Source organism: Culex pipiens, chromosome 1, assembly GCF_016801865.2.
Source record: "Culex pipiens pallens isolate TS chromosome 1, TS_CPP_V2, whole genome shotgun sequence".
Taxonomy (NCBI): Eukaryota; Metazoa; Arthropoda; class Insecta; order Diptera; family Culicidae; genus Culex; species Culex pipiens.
The window spans coordinates 42,030,765-42,051,063 of NC_068937.1; the positions used below are offsets into that span (position 1 = coordinate 42,030,765).

The 20,299-nt window shown below is 38.2% G+C and overlaps 1 protein-coding gene across 8 annotated transcripts in view; it reads right to left on the reverse strand.

Moving 5' to 3' along the window:
* Nucleotides 1-1,677: 1,677 nt before the first annotated feature.
* Nucleotides 1,678-20,299, reverse strand: part of LOC120423487 (neuroglian) — an 87,557-nt gene continuing 68,935 nt past the window's right edge. For 3 of the 8 annotated variants that reach the window (XM_039587496.2, XM_039587355.2, XM_039587423.2), the window contains 4 exons: nt 17,047-20,189; nt 16,771-16,981; nt 9,389-9,507; nt 1,678-2,558 (listed from right to left, as the gene is read on the reverse strand). In XM_039587496.2, the coding sequence (XP_039443430.1) occupies nt 2,413-2,558; nt 9,389-9,507; nt 16,771-16,981; nt 17,047-20,189 (3,619 nt within the window). In that variant the 3' untranslated portion in view covers nt 1,678-2,412. Of the gene's footprint in view, nt 2,559-6,569; nt 7,180-9,388; nt 9,508-16,770; nt 16,982-17,046; nt 20,190-20,299 lie in introns of those variants that run through there. The other 5 variants (XM_039587647.2, XM_039587572.2, XM_039587792.2 and 2 more) reach the window with 4 other exon arrangements.

The following is a 20,299-nucleotide window of genomic DNA, read 5'->3' on the forward strand; positions in this document are numbered from 1 at the left end:
TATTTCAATCAAGTTTCGTCATGAGTGCATCATACAAATTTCCGTACAAAAAGGATTGAGACCGGATGTTCCGGATACCGATTCCTTGAGTACTGTGACTTAGACTAATTTAAAACATTACTGAGATAGTTCGCTCAAAATGAAAACAAGTTACAATTAAAATGTTTCATTGCGATCAGCTGCAGTATGGTCAATCCGGATTTTCTCGATATCGGTTCCGACGAGGTCTTTCCGTAGAATCACCTAAAATTGTTTTGCGACATATCATTCTTCTGTAAAAAAACCATATAGTTAATGAAACACAAAAATGTCCAGAAAAGAATGGCCCATCCGCATGTTCCGAATACCGGTTCTGAACTGGCCATTTCTTGGAACCACTAAAACAATCATGCGGCATATCGGAAAATATGGGAAGAACCAGATGTTTACTCTAAACACCATTTCAAGTGTCCTCGATAAGGTCTAGCCAAAAAATTGCCACTCCGGATGTTCCGGATGCCGGTTTCGAACTATTTTCTTAAAAACTATTCAAAATAGCCATGTGACATATCAGACATCGTGGAATAAATCTGGAGAATTACCAGGCGAAGTAGGCATTTTTTCAAATCAAGCTCATTGGGATCTCCGAAACAACCTACAATAACCCATTACTGAGTTATACCGAAATGCGGATTGGTTCCGAAATGCATCGTCTGACAGATATTTAAAGTGATATTTTCAATCAGGGATTTAGTACAGCAATATGCCATCAATCAGTATTAATTTTCCCCAGGCAATGTACGAACTGAAAGTAAATGGCAAAAACGAATCAAACAAAGAAGACCAAAACCCAAACTCACTTACAAACTAAATCAAGGGAAAATCGAACAAAAATCATAACAACCAAACCCAAAAATTGTTTGTAAAGATTTTCTTTATTACAAATAAAAGTGAACATTTAGCTGTCTCGCTCTTACTAAACAATTAAAACTAGAAAAGAAGGAATTTTCTTACTTAAAAAAGGGGGAAACTAATAATTGCGCTCTAACATATTTTCGTTCGCAATTCCTAGCTCACTTTTAAGCGTGAAAGTGGGCGTGTTTTGTGTGTAGCTCGAAACAAACTAAACTAAAAAATGACGGGAGGGGAAATAAATCATAAGAGAAAGGAAAGTTATTAGCAGTACGATTCGCTCGCTTTATATACAGACATCTCGCGTCGCTTTCCCATTTTGTTATTCTTTCCATCTCGAAAGATATTATTTGAATTAGCAGGTTGTGATATTTCCGTGTCGGTTTGTTTTGTTTGTTTGTGATGTTCGATTCTGATACATATTCTGTCGGCAAGCGCACGAAATAAGCGAATTTGTGCTAGACGTCGTCACACACACTTTAAAAACCTTGCTCTCGCTCTTTAATCCTTTCCAATTTGTTCCACTAATTTTATAAACGAGTATAAAATTAACAACAACTTAAGACTTAGTGTTTGTTACCCACACACACTCTCTCGACGATCGTCATCGTCGCGCCGCGCTTGTCATTTTATAGTTATTTTTGTGTGGCTTTGTTTTTTGAGATTTAAGCATTTACAACTAGAGTACACAAATAAGAGATTCATTTAAACTTGGACGAAATTGATTCATGATGTTTGATGAGTTGCCAATCTGCTCGTTACTTCTATACTGTTTCTGTGTGTGTATTTCTTCTTTTTAGAAAGCTACCGAGAAGTTTTATTTTCGCTTTGCACTAAAAATAATAAAATAATAATTACTACACGATAGTTTTGTTATTTTCGTAATAATGTAGAGATAAGTTAAACAATACAATAAAAACAAAAAAGAGATTCTTAAAAAAGTGGGACGAAAAAGGCGTTTACTACAACTATAACTTGTTTTGTTTCACATTCCATCTTCTCGAAAAATTAATTAAGCAGATTTCTGTTTCATCGAGATTCGATCCAGCTCTTTGAGAGGATCGCGCCATTTTTGCTTCATTTCGTTACACAATTAAAGCACGTGGTGTGTGTGTTCGCTACCGGGAAAAGGACTCGCGTGGATCAACTGATTTGTACTGATTGTAGTTGAAGTTATTGTTCTGTTAATAAAAAGTCGGGGTTCGGCTAATGACTGAGAATGCTTGAAGCGGAAAGATTTCAGCTCTGAACACATTTTGTTTTGAGTTTCCTTGTTTTGTTTACGTGCCAAAGAGAGTCAAAAGTCCTAACGAATTTAACCCGGAATTTGGCGCACTAAAATTAGTTGTGTTTTTTTCGTTACAAAAAAAAATCATAAAAAAATCCTTGTATGTTTTGTCGGGTGAAGCGATGACGTTGCGGGTGTCCTTCTGTTCCATCCAGTAGCAAAAAAGCAGCAGACAAACACTCAATTTTCTGCGGCGCGAAGAATTTATCCAAAAAGTTTTCTTTTTCGTTCTCTTAGACGTACGTGGCCATGCCGGCATTGGCGCCGCCGCCGCCGCCCCCTTGCAGGGACGGATTCTGCGGCGTCGAGTGGGCACTGACCGGGGGCCTACCGGGCACGTACTGGCCGATAAACGAACCGTCCTCGGTGAATTGGCCACCTAAAATGGCGAAGGGTGCGATTAGTTTTGAGGAGGGATAGATAGTTCATGAAGTTGTTTTTTTATGTCAAATAATAAAAATGTAAAAAAATCATTGAAAACAAATCTTCGAGTGTTCGTAAATAATCTTTTGCAAATAAATTAAATTGATATACGAACTGCTAAAATAACAACTGTTAGGGTTATTCCGGCTCTCAAGTTGATTCTCACCCACTGGTCTAATTTAGAGTAAAGTGCCCTTTTGTTGGATATTAACACTACAATTTGATCATTAGCTTTATGTACGCTGGTGTTGAAAATTAGGGAATCTGTTTTGGAAAATTAGGTACGAGTATTCGACTTTAGGGTTCTCTGCATGTCACCATAGAAATAGACCAATACAAAAAAATTAAACCATTGCCATTGTTTCAGAAACAAACTTTGGAAACACTTTGGAAATTGCACTAACCCGAAAAGGTTTTTTTTTAAGAACAACATTTAAAATATAAAAAAAACTTTTTTTCGTACAGTATTTTGTAATAGTAATTATATGCTGGGTGATGAATAGAGAGAATGCGTAACGTGATTTTCGAATGATCCCACTTTGTTTACATCTACAAAGTAGGAGGGTGTTCAAGCACAAGCATGACTTTTTTCCTACTGCTAAATGAGCTGTTTTTTATCAGTAGTATGTGTTTTATTTTGTCTAGTTTTTGTCATTTTTTTGCTGGAAAATTGTGTGTGTTTACAAGTTTCGATAGGTTAGAAGAGGTTTTTCTTTTTTACGGGTGACGAAAAACTGCGGCGAGAGTGTCATTCTGCGATGTCGCAGATAAATTCCCTGGCTGATTTTGGAATCCTGCAGCTCTTCCCTGTCCAGCGAAAAAACATCGCTAATTCTAGCGAAGCTGATCCAACAAACAGAGAAGATTTTCACTAAACCAGTAGTTTTTCAAACGGAAAGAACCGCATCAACTCCATAAACAACTTCCATTCCTAATTATAAAAAATGAAAATCTCGCCTTCAACTTTCTCAAGATTTCTTGGCTACAACTCCAGGTTCCAAAAGCCACACATTTTTTACTCTTGCAAAAAAAAAACAATTTTTAATGATCGATAACAATACTCTCTACTTTTGGCGAACAGTAAATTGGTTCCACTTTGACAGTTCAAAATTGAGGCCGTTTTGTGAACCACTATTCAGCACCCAGATTATATGCATAAACATTTTTGTAATTTTTTGCTCTGCAAATTTATCCAGAATTACGAACGGTGCACGCCCAAAATGTCAAAATCGCGCAGTGGTACCAACATAAGAAAACAAAGAGTGGCTATGGAACAATTACTATTTGTAATGTTGGTACCACTGCGTGATTTTGACATTTCGGGTGTGCACCGTTCGTAACGCCATCTTCGCTTAAAAAACTGATAGATCATTGGTACACCGTACAAAATGAACCTTGCAAAATTATCTAAAAACACGAATTTTTAAAATGAAATTTTTGTTCTAAAAGAAAAAAAAACCTTTTTGGGTTATTGCTAATTTGAAAAGTACATTTAATTTCCTTTCTGACGACACGTCTGTAAATTTTGTGAAATTAAAAAAATGTGAAATTTTAAAATTTCCGTGAAATCTCCAGATTTTTTTTGATTGCTTAAGACAATACCGTAAACCAGGGTGACATTAAAAGGATTTCAATTTATTTTTTGTGTATTTTCCAACTGGTAAGATTTGTCTCAAGACTATTATTTTTAAAACCTGTATGGAAATTAGTATGGTTCAGGCTCGTACCGAAGCTAGAAAACCAAACCCGCGGTGTGCGTTGGCACTGGCGCATGGGAAGCTTGCTTTTATGAAACTATGGCGCTTAAAAAAATAATTTCAAAACTACCCTATAATTGTCGTGTGATCATAAGAAACATTTTCCAATCATTGACTGAAAAATATGTTCAAAAAGATTAGGCCTGAAAGGGTTCAAAATTTCTAATGTTGCATTCCGGGGTGACTTTGTAAGTCATAATTTTTTTTTTTTTATGCTCAGCTTTAGAGCTAAATAAATATTTTTTAAAGTTAGAATTTGGTCAGAAATCTTTAAAACAATTATTTTTCATAAAAAAATATCGATCTATATTGCATTTTAATCTTAATTCGAAGCAAGAATCGAATGTTTCCACATTTTGTAGGAAATTTATTCGGCAGAAAATGCCTATTTACAAACTAATTTTATCCTCTCCTATAAGCAAATTGTCCACAGAATCCGAAATTGCATACTACTTTTCATTGAGAAAATTATAATACTTTGAGAATATTAAAATAATCCTATTCATCAAGATTTTCTTATGTATGGGTAATTCACCGCCAATTCACACATCAGTTGCCCCGACCCCTCTTCGATTTGCGTAAAATATTGTCCTAAGGGGTAACTTTTGTCCCTGATCACGAATCCGAGGTCTGTTTTTTGATATCTCGTGACGGAGGGGCGGTACGACCCCTTCATTTTTGAGCATGCGAAAAAAAGGTTTTTTTTCAATAATTTGCAGCCTAAAACGATGATGAGATAAAATTTGGTGTCAAAGAGACTTTTATGTAAAATTGGACACCCGATTTGATGGCGTACTCAAAATTCCGAATAAAAACGTGTTTTTCATCGAAAAAAACACTAAAAAAGTTTTAAAAACTCTGCCTTTTTCCGTTACTCAACTGTAAAAAAATTTGGAACATGACATTTTAAGGAAAATTTAATGTTCTTTTCGAATCTACATTAACCCAGAAGGGTAATTTTTTTCATTTAGAACACAATTTTTCATTTTAAAATTTCGTGTTTTTTCTAACTTTGCAGAGTTTTTTTTAGAGTGGAATAATATTCTAAAAAGTTGTTGAGTAGACAATAACAAAAAAATTGATACACAAACATAAGGGGTTTGCTTATAAACATCACGAGTTATCGCGAATTTAAGAAAAAAAAAGTTTTTGAAAAAGTTACTTTTTGCGTTTCTCTTTGTTTTGTCGTCCGTGTCTGTCGCGGGTGACCATGAACGGCCATGATCGATGACGACCAACTTTTTATCAAAACACTCTAGAAGTTAGAAAAAACACGAAATTTTAAAATGAAAATTTTTGTTCTCGATGAAAAAATGACCCTTCTTGGTTAATGAAGATTCGAAAAGTACATTAAATACCCTTAAAATGACATTTTCCAAAAAAAATTTACAGTCGAGTAACGGAAAATGGCAGAGTTTTTAAAACTATTTTAGTGTTTTTTTATCGATGAAAAATACGTTTTTTCGGAATTTTGAGTACGCCATCAAATCGGGCGTCCAATTTTACATAAAAGTCCCTTTGACACCAAATTTCCATCTCATCACCGTTTTAGGCTGCAAATTATTTGAAAACGTGTTTTTTTCGCATGTTCAAAAAAAAAGGGGTCGTACCGCCCCACCATCACGAGATATAAAAAAACGGACCTCGGATTCGTGATCAGGGACAAAAGTTACCCCTTAGGTAAAAATTTCACGCAAATCGAAGAAAGGCCGGGCAACTGCTGTGTGAGTTGGCGGAGAATTACCTAACATTAATTTCCAACATTAGGATCACTTACCATAAGGTGAAACAAATCTATGATGTCTTACACTAGGATATCTTACCATATGAACGTGAGTGCAGGAATAATCACCGATATTTTATATAATATATTTAATGTATTCTGAATCAATGACTCAAGTATAAATAAATCAACTTAGATAACTTGAAAAAATATCAATATAGTCATAATTTTTAGAATAAAGATTTTTTTTTGAAGGTGAGGGTAAATTTAATACAATTTGAACAAAATTGATTTAACAAAATTGAGAATCTAAGCAATAAAGTACATTTTAATTGGGCTCAAGCGTATAAAATCTTATATAATAAAAACGTATAAACTAAAAATAAACCAAACGAATAAATACCTTTCTAAACATAAAATAAAAACAGCTCGGTGCACGCATTTTCAGGCTGGACGGACGTTTTTGTCGCTGCTTTGCTCTTGATACTTTGGGACAGCAAACTCACAACGCGCGCGCGCTCAAATAATTTAAAGAAAATAAATTACAAAGTTCTTGTGAACGGAAAAAGAAACTTGTACGCTCCGACGTAATTTAAACAAAAACAAAATACTTCCTGATAAGATCATAGTAATTAAAACTCAAATGTATGCTTCTACATTTTAAACAAAAAAAAAGTGAGATTTTTTGATTTTTCGCTCCTCAAGAAATTAACCTACACAATTCTGGCTAGTGATTTGATTGTTCATTGTCTCGGATTTCCACGATTATACAAAATCCAATCGTGTACTGCTCTACCTACCTGCTGAAATATGTATAACTTTGCTCCTAGCAGAACTAAAAAAAGAAAACAAAAACTACTCAAATAAAAACAAACCAAAAAAATACCCGACGCTCGTTCGGGGTCTCTCGCTCTGCACTGAGATTACGCACTATAAAATTATCCGCTAAATACTCTCTGCTCTGCTTTAGACTCTAGTCCCTAAACTCTAATACGACTGCTGCTAAACTAGCGTCGCGAACGCCTGTGAGTTGCTGTCCGCGTTCTTGCCCTTTCGGCCGTACTGCCCAATGAAGGAACCGTCCTCATTCATACCTTCTACGAAATTAGGAGGGGAGGAAAAAGAAAGAAAAAAGAAAAAGGTAAACAAATAATTAACGATGGATGAAATAATTGCAGGAACAAAATATCATAATTGGAAACAGTTTTGAGACGATTGGAGGACATTACAAAGAATTTGAATTTAATTAAAAAAAGCTAAAAAAACAAAAAAATAGAAAAAAAATCGCAATATTTTTTTTAACTGACATGAAAAACATAATGTTTTAATCATAAACTAACAAAAACTTGGAATATTGTCAAAACATTTGAAATGATGTAATAAAAACGAAATTTACTTGCAATTTTCCTTTCCTTTTTTTCTCGTCTTTATTTTGAAAAAAAAACTTTAATGTATATTTAAAAAACATGAAAAAATCTTGAAAATGTTCAATTATATTGGTGACACTGCCAAAATTAACCACTGAACAAACAGCAAAATTGTAAACTGTAAACTGTAAATTTAGAAGGTGTAAAATTTGATGATGTAATAATACCTCTTTTATGATGTTTTTTTTAATTTCACATAAAAATGTATCAAAAAACCGAAAAAAAGTAAATTTACATATTTTTAAAGGTAAAATTATACATTTTTGGACTTATGTAAAAAATTTAGCAAAAAAAAAACAAATCAAATTTCGAAATGTTTTTAAAACATTTGAAGATGTAATTATAACGAAAATTACTTGCAATTGTTTTCTCGTATTTATCTTACAAAAACTAATGGATATTTTTTTAAAACACAGAGTCATGTAAATGTTTAATTAAATTGGTGATATTGTCAAAATTTACCACACAGAAAAAAAAAACATCATGGCAATATTACATCTGGAAATGGGTAAATCTTTTTTATCTGGAAAAATGAATAATTTTACCTCAGAAAATGTGTAATTTTACCACTTTTCTGATGTAATGTCACTTTTTCAGTCTAGATTGGGGTAAAATTACACCATACAGGAACAATACAAATTAACACATTTTTTTACTATGCATTATATTTACAATATGTAATAATACCTCTTTTATGATGTAAGTTTACATGAAAAAGTAACATAACACTTGGAAAAGAGTAAACTTACACATTTTTATAGGTAATACAGTGTTTTTTTTTAAGATTTACCCATTTCTAAACAAAATAAAAACAAATAAGACTGATTTCAAAAATGATGTAAATGATGCTTGACACGATCACAAATTTGCCGTATCCAATAAAACAACAAATTTCAAAAACTTTAAATTTTCAGGTTTTTTTTCGTCTTTATCTTGAAAAAACTGTTGAATATTTTTTCGAGCAAAAAGTCATGTAAATATTTTATTAATTGGGTTATACTGTCAAAATTGCACAAAAAGTAAAAAATGTGAAAATTTACATGGTTCAAAATTTGATTGTGTAATAATACCTTTTTGTTGATGTAAATTTATCTTTGATTTGGTTTGAAAAGTGGCATTACATCGGGAAAGAGTAAAATTACGTAAAAGATAAAACCATTCATAAAATGCCGAAATTACATATTTTTTGAGGTTATATCTTTCATTTTGCATTCAAAAAATCTGTCCACAATTTAAATGTATAGAAAAATTAAAAACTTTTATTAAAATATAATAAAATTATGAAAAAAACAAGATTTTTTTTTATTTAATTCTCATTTTACAGGTCAACTGGAAATCTAAAAATTCGCGAATAAAAATCAGAAAAATCTTTTTTTTTTGTTTATTTGTTCTGATATCGACTCAAAACTGTTTCCAACAACCTAATCAAAAACTAAACGATACTTAACCTAGCTTTTTCTTTACTCTTAAAAACTAAAGATTTTAGTCAATCGACAAAAAAGTTGGTTTTACACGGGGGTGTGATATAAAAAAAAAAACAAAAAAGAAAGAAAAGAGAAACAAGATGGAAAGATAAAGAAGGAGCGCGAGATTGTAAAGCACAGCCAAAACAAACTCTCTTCACAATTGGCGATTGTTTTTGTGTGTAGATAATTGTGCTCTTTTTTTTTATTGGGCGCAGGAAAAAGCTGACAGCTTGCAAAAAGGGGTTCAATCAACAACAAAAGAAAAAACGTAAAAGATAACAGTTTAACAACTAAAAAGAGGGCATTTTTTCTGGATTGTTTTAGACTCAAAAATACTGCAAGTAGGGCAAGATTTAAAGCAAAAGTGTGTGTGTATGGGGGAGATTGAGATAGAGGGGAAAAGGGAACTTTACCTGTATCACCTTCACCATATTCCGCCATGGAATCAGTATCACTTTCCGGTCCGACTTTTTGCGAGTTGACAGACTGTCGGCCCTGGCTCTTATTGTCCAAGCTGTAATCACGTAAAACACTAAACTCTTTTTTGTATCCTTGGTCCGGACGAAGCCGCTCATGGCTATTGCTTTCCACAGAGGGTTTGAGAGTGAGAAAAAGGGGGGTTTCCCCTTCTCTTCTTCTTTTCAAAGTTTCGCAAACAATTTTTAATATTTTTTTGACGCGGTCTCGTCCGTTTTTTGAAAGGTTAAAACAATAAGCGGGTCGCACGTGGAAACGAAGGATTCTGAGACAACGTGATTTTTTTTTTCTTAAGGGAGTTGGTGTTAAACATTTGGCCACGAATTACAATTTCAATGAGACAATTAAGACGAAAATGTGGTGGATCGTATAAGTGGCGAGAGTAAAGGGAAATTTACAGTATTATTTACAACTGAATTAGCAAGTTAGCAACCGCACTAAATTGTATTTTAATTGACTTTTCTTTATGAGCAAGAAGAGTACTAAACCAGAATTTATTAAATACAATGCCATTTCCGGCGACACGACTCTAACGAACCCTTAATTTTCGCGCGAAAGATACGCAAAACGTAGTGGTGGTGGTGGTGGTAATGGGTGTTTAATTGTGGCGATAAATTTATGTACAAAAAAAACAAGGTAGCAAAAATAAGGGGAAAATAAGTGGTTGGGTTATGGTGGTAGAATTTTTCACACGCCGAAAACAGTCAGTCCGATTTGCGCCTAGCCCGAAAAAGTGATGCTTGGTATCCCATAACGGAATTTTGTCAATATATTTCGGGTTAAATTTCAGTGCATGTTTTCACCATAACCGGATTAGTATTTTTATCAGTTATAATTTTTCATATTGGTTAGTTTTTAGTTGGTATACTACAGTCGTGCAAAACAAAGTTTCAAGAAAATTACAAGAAAATTTGAGTACACCCAAAGTTAAAGACCGAGCGGATAGTCCTCCCGAAACGAAGCGAGAGGAAAGTACTATTTTGTGACAGTATAGACCTCTCGCGCTTACAACAACAACAAATGGTGTTCATTCGTTCATTGAAATAGTTCATCCCATTGAGTGGCTAACATGGACAAATGACCGCCACTAGCCGATACGGCAAAGGAACGGTTCTTTTTGGCTTTATGGTCAATGATTAAGATTGTCTGAAAGAACAAAACAACAAAGAACAAACCTATAGATTTAAATTTATTATTTTGTCTCTTTTGAAATGTTAGGGTTGATTTTGAAAGATCATAAAATTTCACGAATGTTTCATTTTTTAAATTGATCATTAGTTATCGAGATAACGGTGATAAAAAAAAATAATTTTTTTCTGTTTATTTTTATTTTTCCATTCTCATATCTCAACAATCAAAAACTGTATCAGCAAAGTTCAAAAAAGCAAAATGTACGGAATTTTCAGAGCATTTCAGAATGATTGTTTTCTAAAATGGACAAAAATTGAACTTTTTTTTTTAATTGAAAAACTGCGACTTTCTGAAGATACCTCACTATAGCTAGAACTTGCTTTACTTTATCAAAATTTCATTTTAAGTACTTTTTGGTTGCAAATTTGATTTTACATTAAAAATGAAATCAATAATTTGTTTTGACCATTTTTCGATTTTTTAAAATTACTATTTTTCACAAAATCCTGACTTGATCAAAGATATTTTGCCAATTCTGAAGCCTGAAATTTTTGATAAGATGGCATGAATAAATTAAATAAAAATAGTATTTTTTGATTTATATTGTGTCAAAAAGTAAATGAAATAATAGCTTTCAATACCAGTGCTGAAAAGTTCTAAAAAGTTGAACTTTTCAACACTAGTATCGAAAGTAATTTTTTTCAATATTTTTTTTTGTTTTAAACGGTGAATTTACTGAACACATGAATGTTTGACATAAAATTCCATTCTAGAAATGTGTACGAATTGTGCTGAAAATGTGTTCTTTTTGCAACTTGTTGCATAAACTATGCAACTTGTTGCATAAACTAATCTGGTATATATTTTTCGATCAACACAGAATTTAGAGGGTTTTTTTTAAATAAAAAAAAATTAATTTCCCGATTTTTTTTTTTATTTTTAAATATTTTGTCATGTTTCAGGTGACAACAAAACCCACAACTTTCATTGTTGAGAATTACGAACAAGAAAATTTCCGCCAAGCTATTAAATTGAAAAATAATGTGTTTTTTGGAACATTTAAATCCTACACAACAAAAATACTTCTTGATAGAAAAACACGTCTAAAATTTTTTTTTTTTTTTGAAAAGCTGAGAAAATATTTAATAATTTTCTCTCTGGAACTTTGTAAATCTGGCAATTAGTTTCTGAAATACAGCCTCACAAAAAAATGGAATCGATGAAAATGATTTTTTCTAACTGTCACTCAATTAGCCTGTAAATTTCAACTCATTATATCTCGGAAACTATTGGTCCGATTAGCAAAATTTAAAATTTAAAATTAAATCAAAATTTTCGATAGTTAAAAAAAGATTTTTTTCAAAAAATCAAATCTCTTAAACCAGATATTGCACTAACATAAAAAAATACGCATTTGAATTCCCAAAATGCAAATTTCAGTAATTAAAAGTGAAATTAAAACAAAAATGATTTTTTTCCGTGTACCTTTTTTTCTGAAAAGTCCTAATAAAAAAAAAACTGATGATGCAAAATGCTTCTTTTCTATAGGGATGGATAAAGTTTCATCGAAACAAAAAAATAAAAATATAAAAATCGCGTTTTCGTTTCGTGTTTACGTTAAAATATTAATTTACGTGTAGTACAGACGATTACATCGAATCTTAAGTTTACATCAACCGAGTTTACATGTGAATCATAATTTCCGTGTCGAGTTTTTTTTTTGTATGTAAAATTGTAATTTTTAATTGTTTTAAAACGTTGATCTGGAATTAATTGTTTTTCTTCTGACTATTTAAGAGATTCTGAGATTATTTTTATCAGTTTATAATGTGAACAATTTCGAAATTTCTCTTCTTAGGTAATTTCTTACATCACAACTTCACAAACGGGTCGAACGTTACAAACCAAAGTCACCAAATTAACCACCCTAATTACCACCATAGCTGTTAATTTTATTTTAACCACCACACCAAAGAATACCACCCCAGCCGTTTTCCACGCGTGGAAAAGAAAGGGTCCGGAAGTTTCGCCTTAGGTGCGAGTGCGTCCATTACTGGTTAATTAGACTAGACTAGGGTTATGTTGCTACTAGCGCGACAGAGAAAAGGAGAGAGAGAGAGTGAGGGGTTCAACCCGAATGATGATGGTGTGACACGTGGACGTTACACACTCACATACAGAGCGAAGGTGGTAGTTTTGGAAAACAATAGCATAGAGTGGAATGGATGTTCGAGTGTAGATTTGTTGCAGTGTAAATGTGTGGGTGTGAATTTTATTGTTTGTGTGTTGTGTTGTCAGTGTATAGTTATGTGAGTGGTTAAAAATGCATGAATCTAGACGGTTCTTATTAACTAATTATGGAACAGAGAAACTACATGATAATGGAATTAGTAATGAATTTCTCGAAGGAGTCAACAGCAAACAGGAAATGGGGGGCACAATGATCCAATTAATAACGGTCCAATTGATTAGGGTGGAGCATGCAATTAACACAAATTTCCGGAAGGAAAGGGGTTCAATTTTTTGGGGGGAAAAGGAGTAAAAGTAAACGTAACATGTTTGCTTTCCAGTTGAGCGGTTTCTGTGTTCTTATTGATGTGACGAAGAAATGCTTGTTCCGAAACCAAAGAGGTACACCATACTTAGCCAAAATGGATCTCGCTACGACCTTTTTCAACCCAGTAGAGTGTGGTAGTACAGGGGTGGGATTGTTAGTATTAGCTTACCCAAATTCCTCCTTCTCCGTTTAAGAACTTGTGGTGGTGCGGTTTGCGTTTTCTTAGTTTTGTCGTTGTGTTGTTTTATTGAAAATGTCACGAGGGATATTGAGGGGGGAGGGCGAAAAACTCGGGGGCAATCTAATCTAAAACTAGTTGGGGCTAAATTGCGCCACTGAATGTTAGGAGGATGAGGGGAAAAGTTGTTGCTCAGGTGGGTAAGTGGAAAATTAGAGAAAAAGGGAAAGAGGGAAAAACACGCACATCAATAAACCACACGCACACATACACATATCACTTCGAAACTGTTGTTGGTGGGTGTCAAGAAGTTTTCCAGGGAAGAGAGAGTTATTTACACGCACACAAACTCGCACTCACACACACGCACACAAATTAGGGAAAGTTTGGAACGGGAGTTGGTGTGAGAGGTGAGATAAAGGCAATTCTATCCTGTTGAGTGCGGTTATTTTCTCGAGAAGTATGGGTTACAATATGCTACAAAGTTAAATAGATTTGACGATGGATGAATGATGATGAATTTGAATCGAAAAATGCAACAGACGCTTGAGGATTGCTTTACAAAACCCACTAAAGTTAGAAACTTGGTTAGAGTCCTACCCAATTTATAGGATTTTCAACTAAAAATCATTCCTATGCATTACGGAATAAAATTCATTACAAAAAAATTGAGAGGAAATCGACTCCCCTAATGTTCCGGATAGCTCCGGATGGCCAATATAGCCAAAGAACTATTTTGTTTACTCAAATTGTCAAATATTCAGTTTGAGCTGTCGCATGACGTGTTTTGGACAAAACATGAAAAAGGCCTTTATTACAGGTTTCTTGAGGGATCTGCTGCGAGGATCCGAAAGTGATCAGATTTGAAAATCCTTCAAATAATGTATCCGAAAAGCACAGTCCGATTTTTAATGTTCAAATATGAAACATTCGTGAAATTTTCCGATCTTTTCAAAAACAATATTTTCAAAATGGCAAAATATTGAATGTTTGGCCCTTTTGAATTGCTAGTCTGGATTTGAAAAAGATGGAAATATTATTTTCGAAAAAATCGGAAGATTTTACGATTTTTTCATATTTTAACATTGAAAATTGGACCATAAGTTGCTGAGATATCAACATTAGAAAATAGTGGGTTGCATGGGTGAGACTTAGAAAACATCAATTCCAGAGCAACATTTGAAAGGGGCGGTACGACATTGCTCTTACGGCCTTTCATTACACGCGTTTAAATGGGACGAAAGGCCGTAAGAGCAATGTCGTACCGCCCCTTTCAAATGTTGCTCCAGAATTTTCCTGTTTTTAAACTTTTGCATGGCAATATCTCAGCAACTAAGGGTCGTATCAACAAAGTTCAAAGAAGCAAAATATAGAAAATTTTCTCAGCTTTATAAAAATATTTTTCTTAAAAGTGGGCAAACATGGGCATTAATTTTAAAAAATTAATAACTGCGACTATTTTCAAAAAAGTTGCCTAAAAATGGCTTTAACTTGAAAACTTTTTTTAAAGTACGGTTTGATTGCAGATTTGATTTTACATCGTAAAATGAAGTTGAAAAATTTTTGCGACCAATATTTCGATTTTTTGAAAAATCAGTATTGATTCAAAAATTCATAATTCAAATTCAAATTCAAAATTCATTCATTTTTGAATTTTCATATATCATTTTTGTATGGGCAGCTTCCAAAAATGTATGGAAAATTATATGGACAAACTAATAATGCAAAATGGCTTCTTTGGGCATACCAAAGGCACCAAAAAAGTTGCAGTAGGATAAAAAAATACAAAAAAAAACGAAAGACCGAAATCTCAGAGAATTGCTTAATTAAATTCGCAATCGTCAACCAGGCTGACATTGGTAGAATTTCAATTTATTTCAAAAAATATTGTTCAACCTCAATTTTTATAATTTTTACACATGTTATATGCAAACCTTTAAAATACAAATTTCTATAACAATTTAAACCAAATTTAATTTAGTAAGTTTTTTTTTACTTTTTCTTACTTTTGATTATGCATTATTTAACATTTCCAAATGCTCAAAAACGAATTATGATGCAAAACACAGCTGAAAAGAACTCAAAAACTCTGTAATTTACTTAAAACTAACTAATTGTAACTTGATTATTCACCAAATAAAAAAAAAAATCAAATTATTCGCTCTACAGCATTGCATTGGCGATCTCGATTGCGAGATTCCTACTCGAAACTAGGTGTCCGAAGGCTTGATTGTTGAGGCAATTGCAAACCTCTTTTTACACCTTAGCTTCCATCCACCCCGGGATTCGAACTGACGACCTTTGGATTGTTAGTCCAACTGCCTACCAGCGACTCCACCGAGGCAGGACCCAGGGAGACGACTCCTACACCTGGACTGAGCGCTAACGACCTAACCTTTAGGTTAGTCCGGGGCCAACATTTACTTCCCTTCCGACGGAAGGCGTGATCAGACAAATCTCGTCTCGAAAAATGCCACCGGGACCGTCTGGGATCGAACCCAGGCCGACTGGGTGAGAGGCAACCACGCTTACCCTACACCACGAAACGAAGTTGACTTTATAGCTGTCGGCCACCATTGCTAGTACCAACCACTAGTGTCTTCCTTTTTATCTACAAGGACTTCGCCGCCCTGGGCTCCTAAGTGTATGAAAGTATGGCACGGAGCGACGGCGCCGAATACCCATATTTACACAAAGAATTTTAGAGCGCCCGCCGCGGGATTCGAACCGTCGACCTCTGGATTGTGAGTCCAGTGCGCGGTCCGATTGATCCACACGGGCGGGACAAAAACCCTACACCACGGTCCCGGCTAATAACCAAATAATAAACACCTCATAAGTCATAATGTGACACAACAATTTAAATTTTCAAATTTATACTTTTTGTATGGCCTAAAAAAGAGTAAGAGTAATCAAGATTCAAAAGTTTTACTAGGAAATTTATTCTAAAAAAAATCCTATAAAAAATATTCTATCTAACTAAGTTTGATTTTAGGACACAGACAAAATAGAAGCCCTGATTGAAAACTACAAAAAGTAAAGGGTCCAACCCTACTGCCTTGTGTTTGCCGCAGAGAGGATTCTGAGAACGGATCATTTTTCACAAAATCTACAGTGAAGGAAGGATGCGTGGACATACCGTAACAAACGCTCCGACGCAGACATTTGCTCGATTTTTGATTGTACGAGTCAAATTAAAGAAGTGATTTTTTTTCGTGGGATTAATGGTAAAGCTTCTCCCCAAGCGTCTGTTGATCTCTACCAAAAAAGAAGAATCCGAGCCAATCCCCCCGATGATGATCTAGATCTAGATGAACTTGCTGTTAGTGACACGATTACAGTAGGCCAGAGGTTGGGGGGGAAGTTTGGATGGACAAAGGCACTTGGGTTTTGGGGGCGGGAAAAATCACTTCGAAGCCTGCATGCGCGAATCCTTACGAATCACTACTTACGGTTGCGAGTACTCCGGGAAGCCGCCCTCCTCGGTGTAATCGTTGCGCCCATTCGCCAGCTCACGATCGTGCACGTCGTACTTGCCGCCCCGGTTGCGCTTGATGATGCAGATGATGATCAGCAGCAGGATGAGGAACGCAATCGCCAGCATCATACCGATGAACCACCCGGCGGTGGCCACGTTGTTGCCCTTCACGATGATGGGGCCGTCTGTGGTGGAGGGGTTAGTTGTTTGAAAGATTGTTTTTTTTTTGGGAATTTTTAGGGGTTCTTACCGAGACCGGAGGTGTCCACCTCCTGCGAGAGCGACTCCGTCTGGAACTCGCCGTCGACGGACACGACGCGGAACTCGTAGTTGGTGTCCGGGTCGAGCCCGTGCACGGTGTGGTGGTTCTCGTACAGCACCGGCTCGGTCATGAGCCACTGGTTTTCGCCCTTGACGCGGTACTTGACGAAGAAGTGCGCGCCCGGTTTGCCCTCGAGGTTCGGGTGCCACACGACGCGCACGTCGGCGTGTCCGCTGTCGTTGGGTTCGTGCTCCCAGCTGAAGTAGGGCTGGTCGGGCTGGAGCGCCACACCGGCGGCAGTCTTCTGTTCGATGTAGTAGTCTTGGCCTTCGCCGGCGCGAGTCGTTCCGACGACGTGCACGCGGTACTTGGTGCTTGGCTTGAGCTTGCCCAGTTTGGCCTCCGTGAGGCGCGCGTCACTGATGTGGGGTTCGCGCTCCATGCGTGGGCCGAAGGACGTTCCCTTGACCTCTTCGTAGTAGATCTTGTAGCCGGTGAGCTTGCCGTTCGGCTGGAGCGGCTTCTTCCACTTGAGCAGGAAGGCGGACGATCCGAGCGGGATGGCGTCCAGGGTTTGGATCGTGTTGGGGACGCCTTCGGGGGTGTCGAAGGACAGGGTTGTGCTGGCTGGGCCGTTGAAGCGGCCGTTGTACGCGAGGATTCGCGCAAAGTTCGTCGAGTCGGGGACAAAGTCCGTGACGAGAGCTTGTTTGGAGTCGGCCGTTACGAGCACCTCACGGAGGTTCTCTTCGCCATCGGCTTCCGTCCAGGTTTGGATTTTGTAGCCCTTGAAGTGCCCACGGACGCTGTCTTCGCTGACGGGGTTCCAGCTGAGGATGGCGGAGGTTGGTGCGGTGACCTGGATAAGGGTGAAGTTCTGCGGGGCTTCTAGAGGTTTGTCCTCGCCGGAGTATCCGATGACCTCCTTCGGGGCGACGTTAGCCTCTCCCATTTCGTTGATCGCGACCACCTTGATGCGGTACCGCTGGAAGGTCGGCTGATCCCGGATCACCAGCTCCGTCTGCTGCCAGTCGAAGATGTCTTCGGTGTTCCAGTTGTCTACGCCGGTATCGAGCTGCCAGTAGACGCGGTACTGGAACCTCGGAGCGTTGTGTTCGATCTCGGACATTGGCGTCCACTTGATGACTAGATTGTTCGGTTCGGTTCCCTGGCCTTCCACGTTGTCCGGGTTCTTGAACGGAACGCTGGGCTGGGTGGTGCACACTTCGCTGTGGCCGGAAGGTGACGAAGGTCCAACCTTGTTGATGGCAATCACGCGGAACGTGTAGTTCGACCACGGGCTCATGTCTACGCTGTAGGTGAAGTCCGTCGCAGGAACGTCCTTGGAAGAGATCTCCCAAGTGTCCGGAGTGAACGAAGTGTTGTACTCGATGGTGTAGTGCAGAATCGGCGACCGGTTGTCTCCGTTCGGCGTCCACGAAAGCGTCGCCACAGCCTGGTGGCATTCAATACCCTCGAGCGAAGGAGCGTTTGGCCGATCGTACACCGTCAACGTGGCATTCGCAATCACCTCGTCCAAATCGGTCTTGGCCACGCACGAGTACACTCCCGTGTCCAACTCAATAGTCTTCGTGATCGTCAGCGAGTAATCGTTCGTCATCACGAACCTCGGCTGCGTGTCAAAGTCAATCGGTTCTCCGTTGGTCAACCACTCGATCGTCAGCGCCAAGCTCGAATCCGCTACGGCATTACACCTGAACGTAGCCGGCGTCCCCGCCACAACCTCGTAATCCTGCGGCTCGTCAATAATCTTCGTGTGCTCCTTCACAATCAACTCACCGTCCGCGGACTTCTCACCCAGCTTGTTCACCGCGTTACACGTGTACTGTCCAGCATCGGAGAACTCAACTCCACGAATGAAAAGATCCCCAGTCGGCAGCACCTGATACCGTCCCCCGGTCAGCTCCCGTCCGTTGCGGATCCACTTGACCTCGGGTTTGGGCGCTCCAAACACGCGGCAAGTCAGCGTTACGTTGCGTCGATCAACGGTGTGCTCGCGACGCGGAGGTTCGCTGATCTCTGGAGGCAGAGCGAGCACGTTCAAATAAACATCCTTGTAGACGTATCCGAGCGAGTTGGTGGCGTTACAGCCGTAATTTCCAGTATCCGACTTCTCCAGCTTGTTGAAGAAGATCCTGCTTCCGCTGACGAATCGCCTCGGGTTGGGCGGCGTCTGCTCGATCGGCTTGCCGTTGTGAATCCAGATAATGTTCGGCTTGGGCACACCGGTCGCCTCGCACCGGAACTCGGCCGTCTCCTCCTCCGCCTTGATCACACTCTCCGGCTGGATCGTAAAGTACGGAATGGCTTGCACTTCCAACCGGATCGAGTAGGACTCGGCACTGCCCACACCGTTGCTCGACTCGCACGTGTACGTGCCCTGATCTTCAAACGTGGCGTGCTTTATCACCAGCGATTTCCCGTAGTTATTCTGCTGAATCTTGTCGTTCCACTGGATCGGCCGCCCGTCCTTCGTCCACACGACCTGCGGCAGCGGCGTCCCCCCGTAGATACAAAACAGTTCGATCTTCTTACCTCGCAGCGCCACCTCGTTCTTACGGGACACGTACTGCCGTTCAGGACGATGTCGGTTCTGCGCCGCCGAAATTCCCGTCTGCTTGACCTGCAGCACCACCCGATTGCCGATCTTGTACTCGTTACGGAACAGCGACGACGCCGCGCAAGCGTACCAAAAGTCATCCGACTGATCGCGCCTCGTTACGTTCGAGAACCACAGATTACCCTCCGGGTCGAGCGTCATCCGCGAGTTGTTGATCGAGCTGATGCCGCCGTCCATGTTCTGGATCAGCCAGTACACGTTCGGCCGCGGCCAACCGTCCGGGGGTTGGCACTGCATCTTGAAGGGCATGCCCTCGTCCACCTGGACCGTCTTGGCCGACTCGTCCTTGAACGAGTTGAGTTCGGCTTTGCGCACAAACACCGAGTTCGAGGTGGCCGTGCCGTGCTCGTTCTCGGCGAAGCACTGGTACTGTCCGAGGTCTTCGTCCCGCGGTGACTTGATGACGAGCGTACCGCGGCCCGGTTGCTGCGACATCCGGTCGTCGTACGTTTGCCACTCGAACTTTTTGCCGTTCTTGATCCAGCGGTATCTGTAAAGGGAGAGAGAGAGACGTTTGTAAGTTAAAAGTGAAGTATTTCCCTTTGGAGATTGCAGAGCAGGTCGTCTGTTGGTTGAATCTTGAATCAAAAAGCTCTGCGG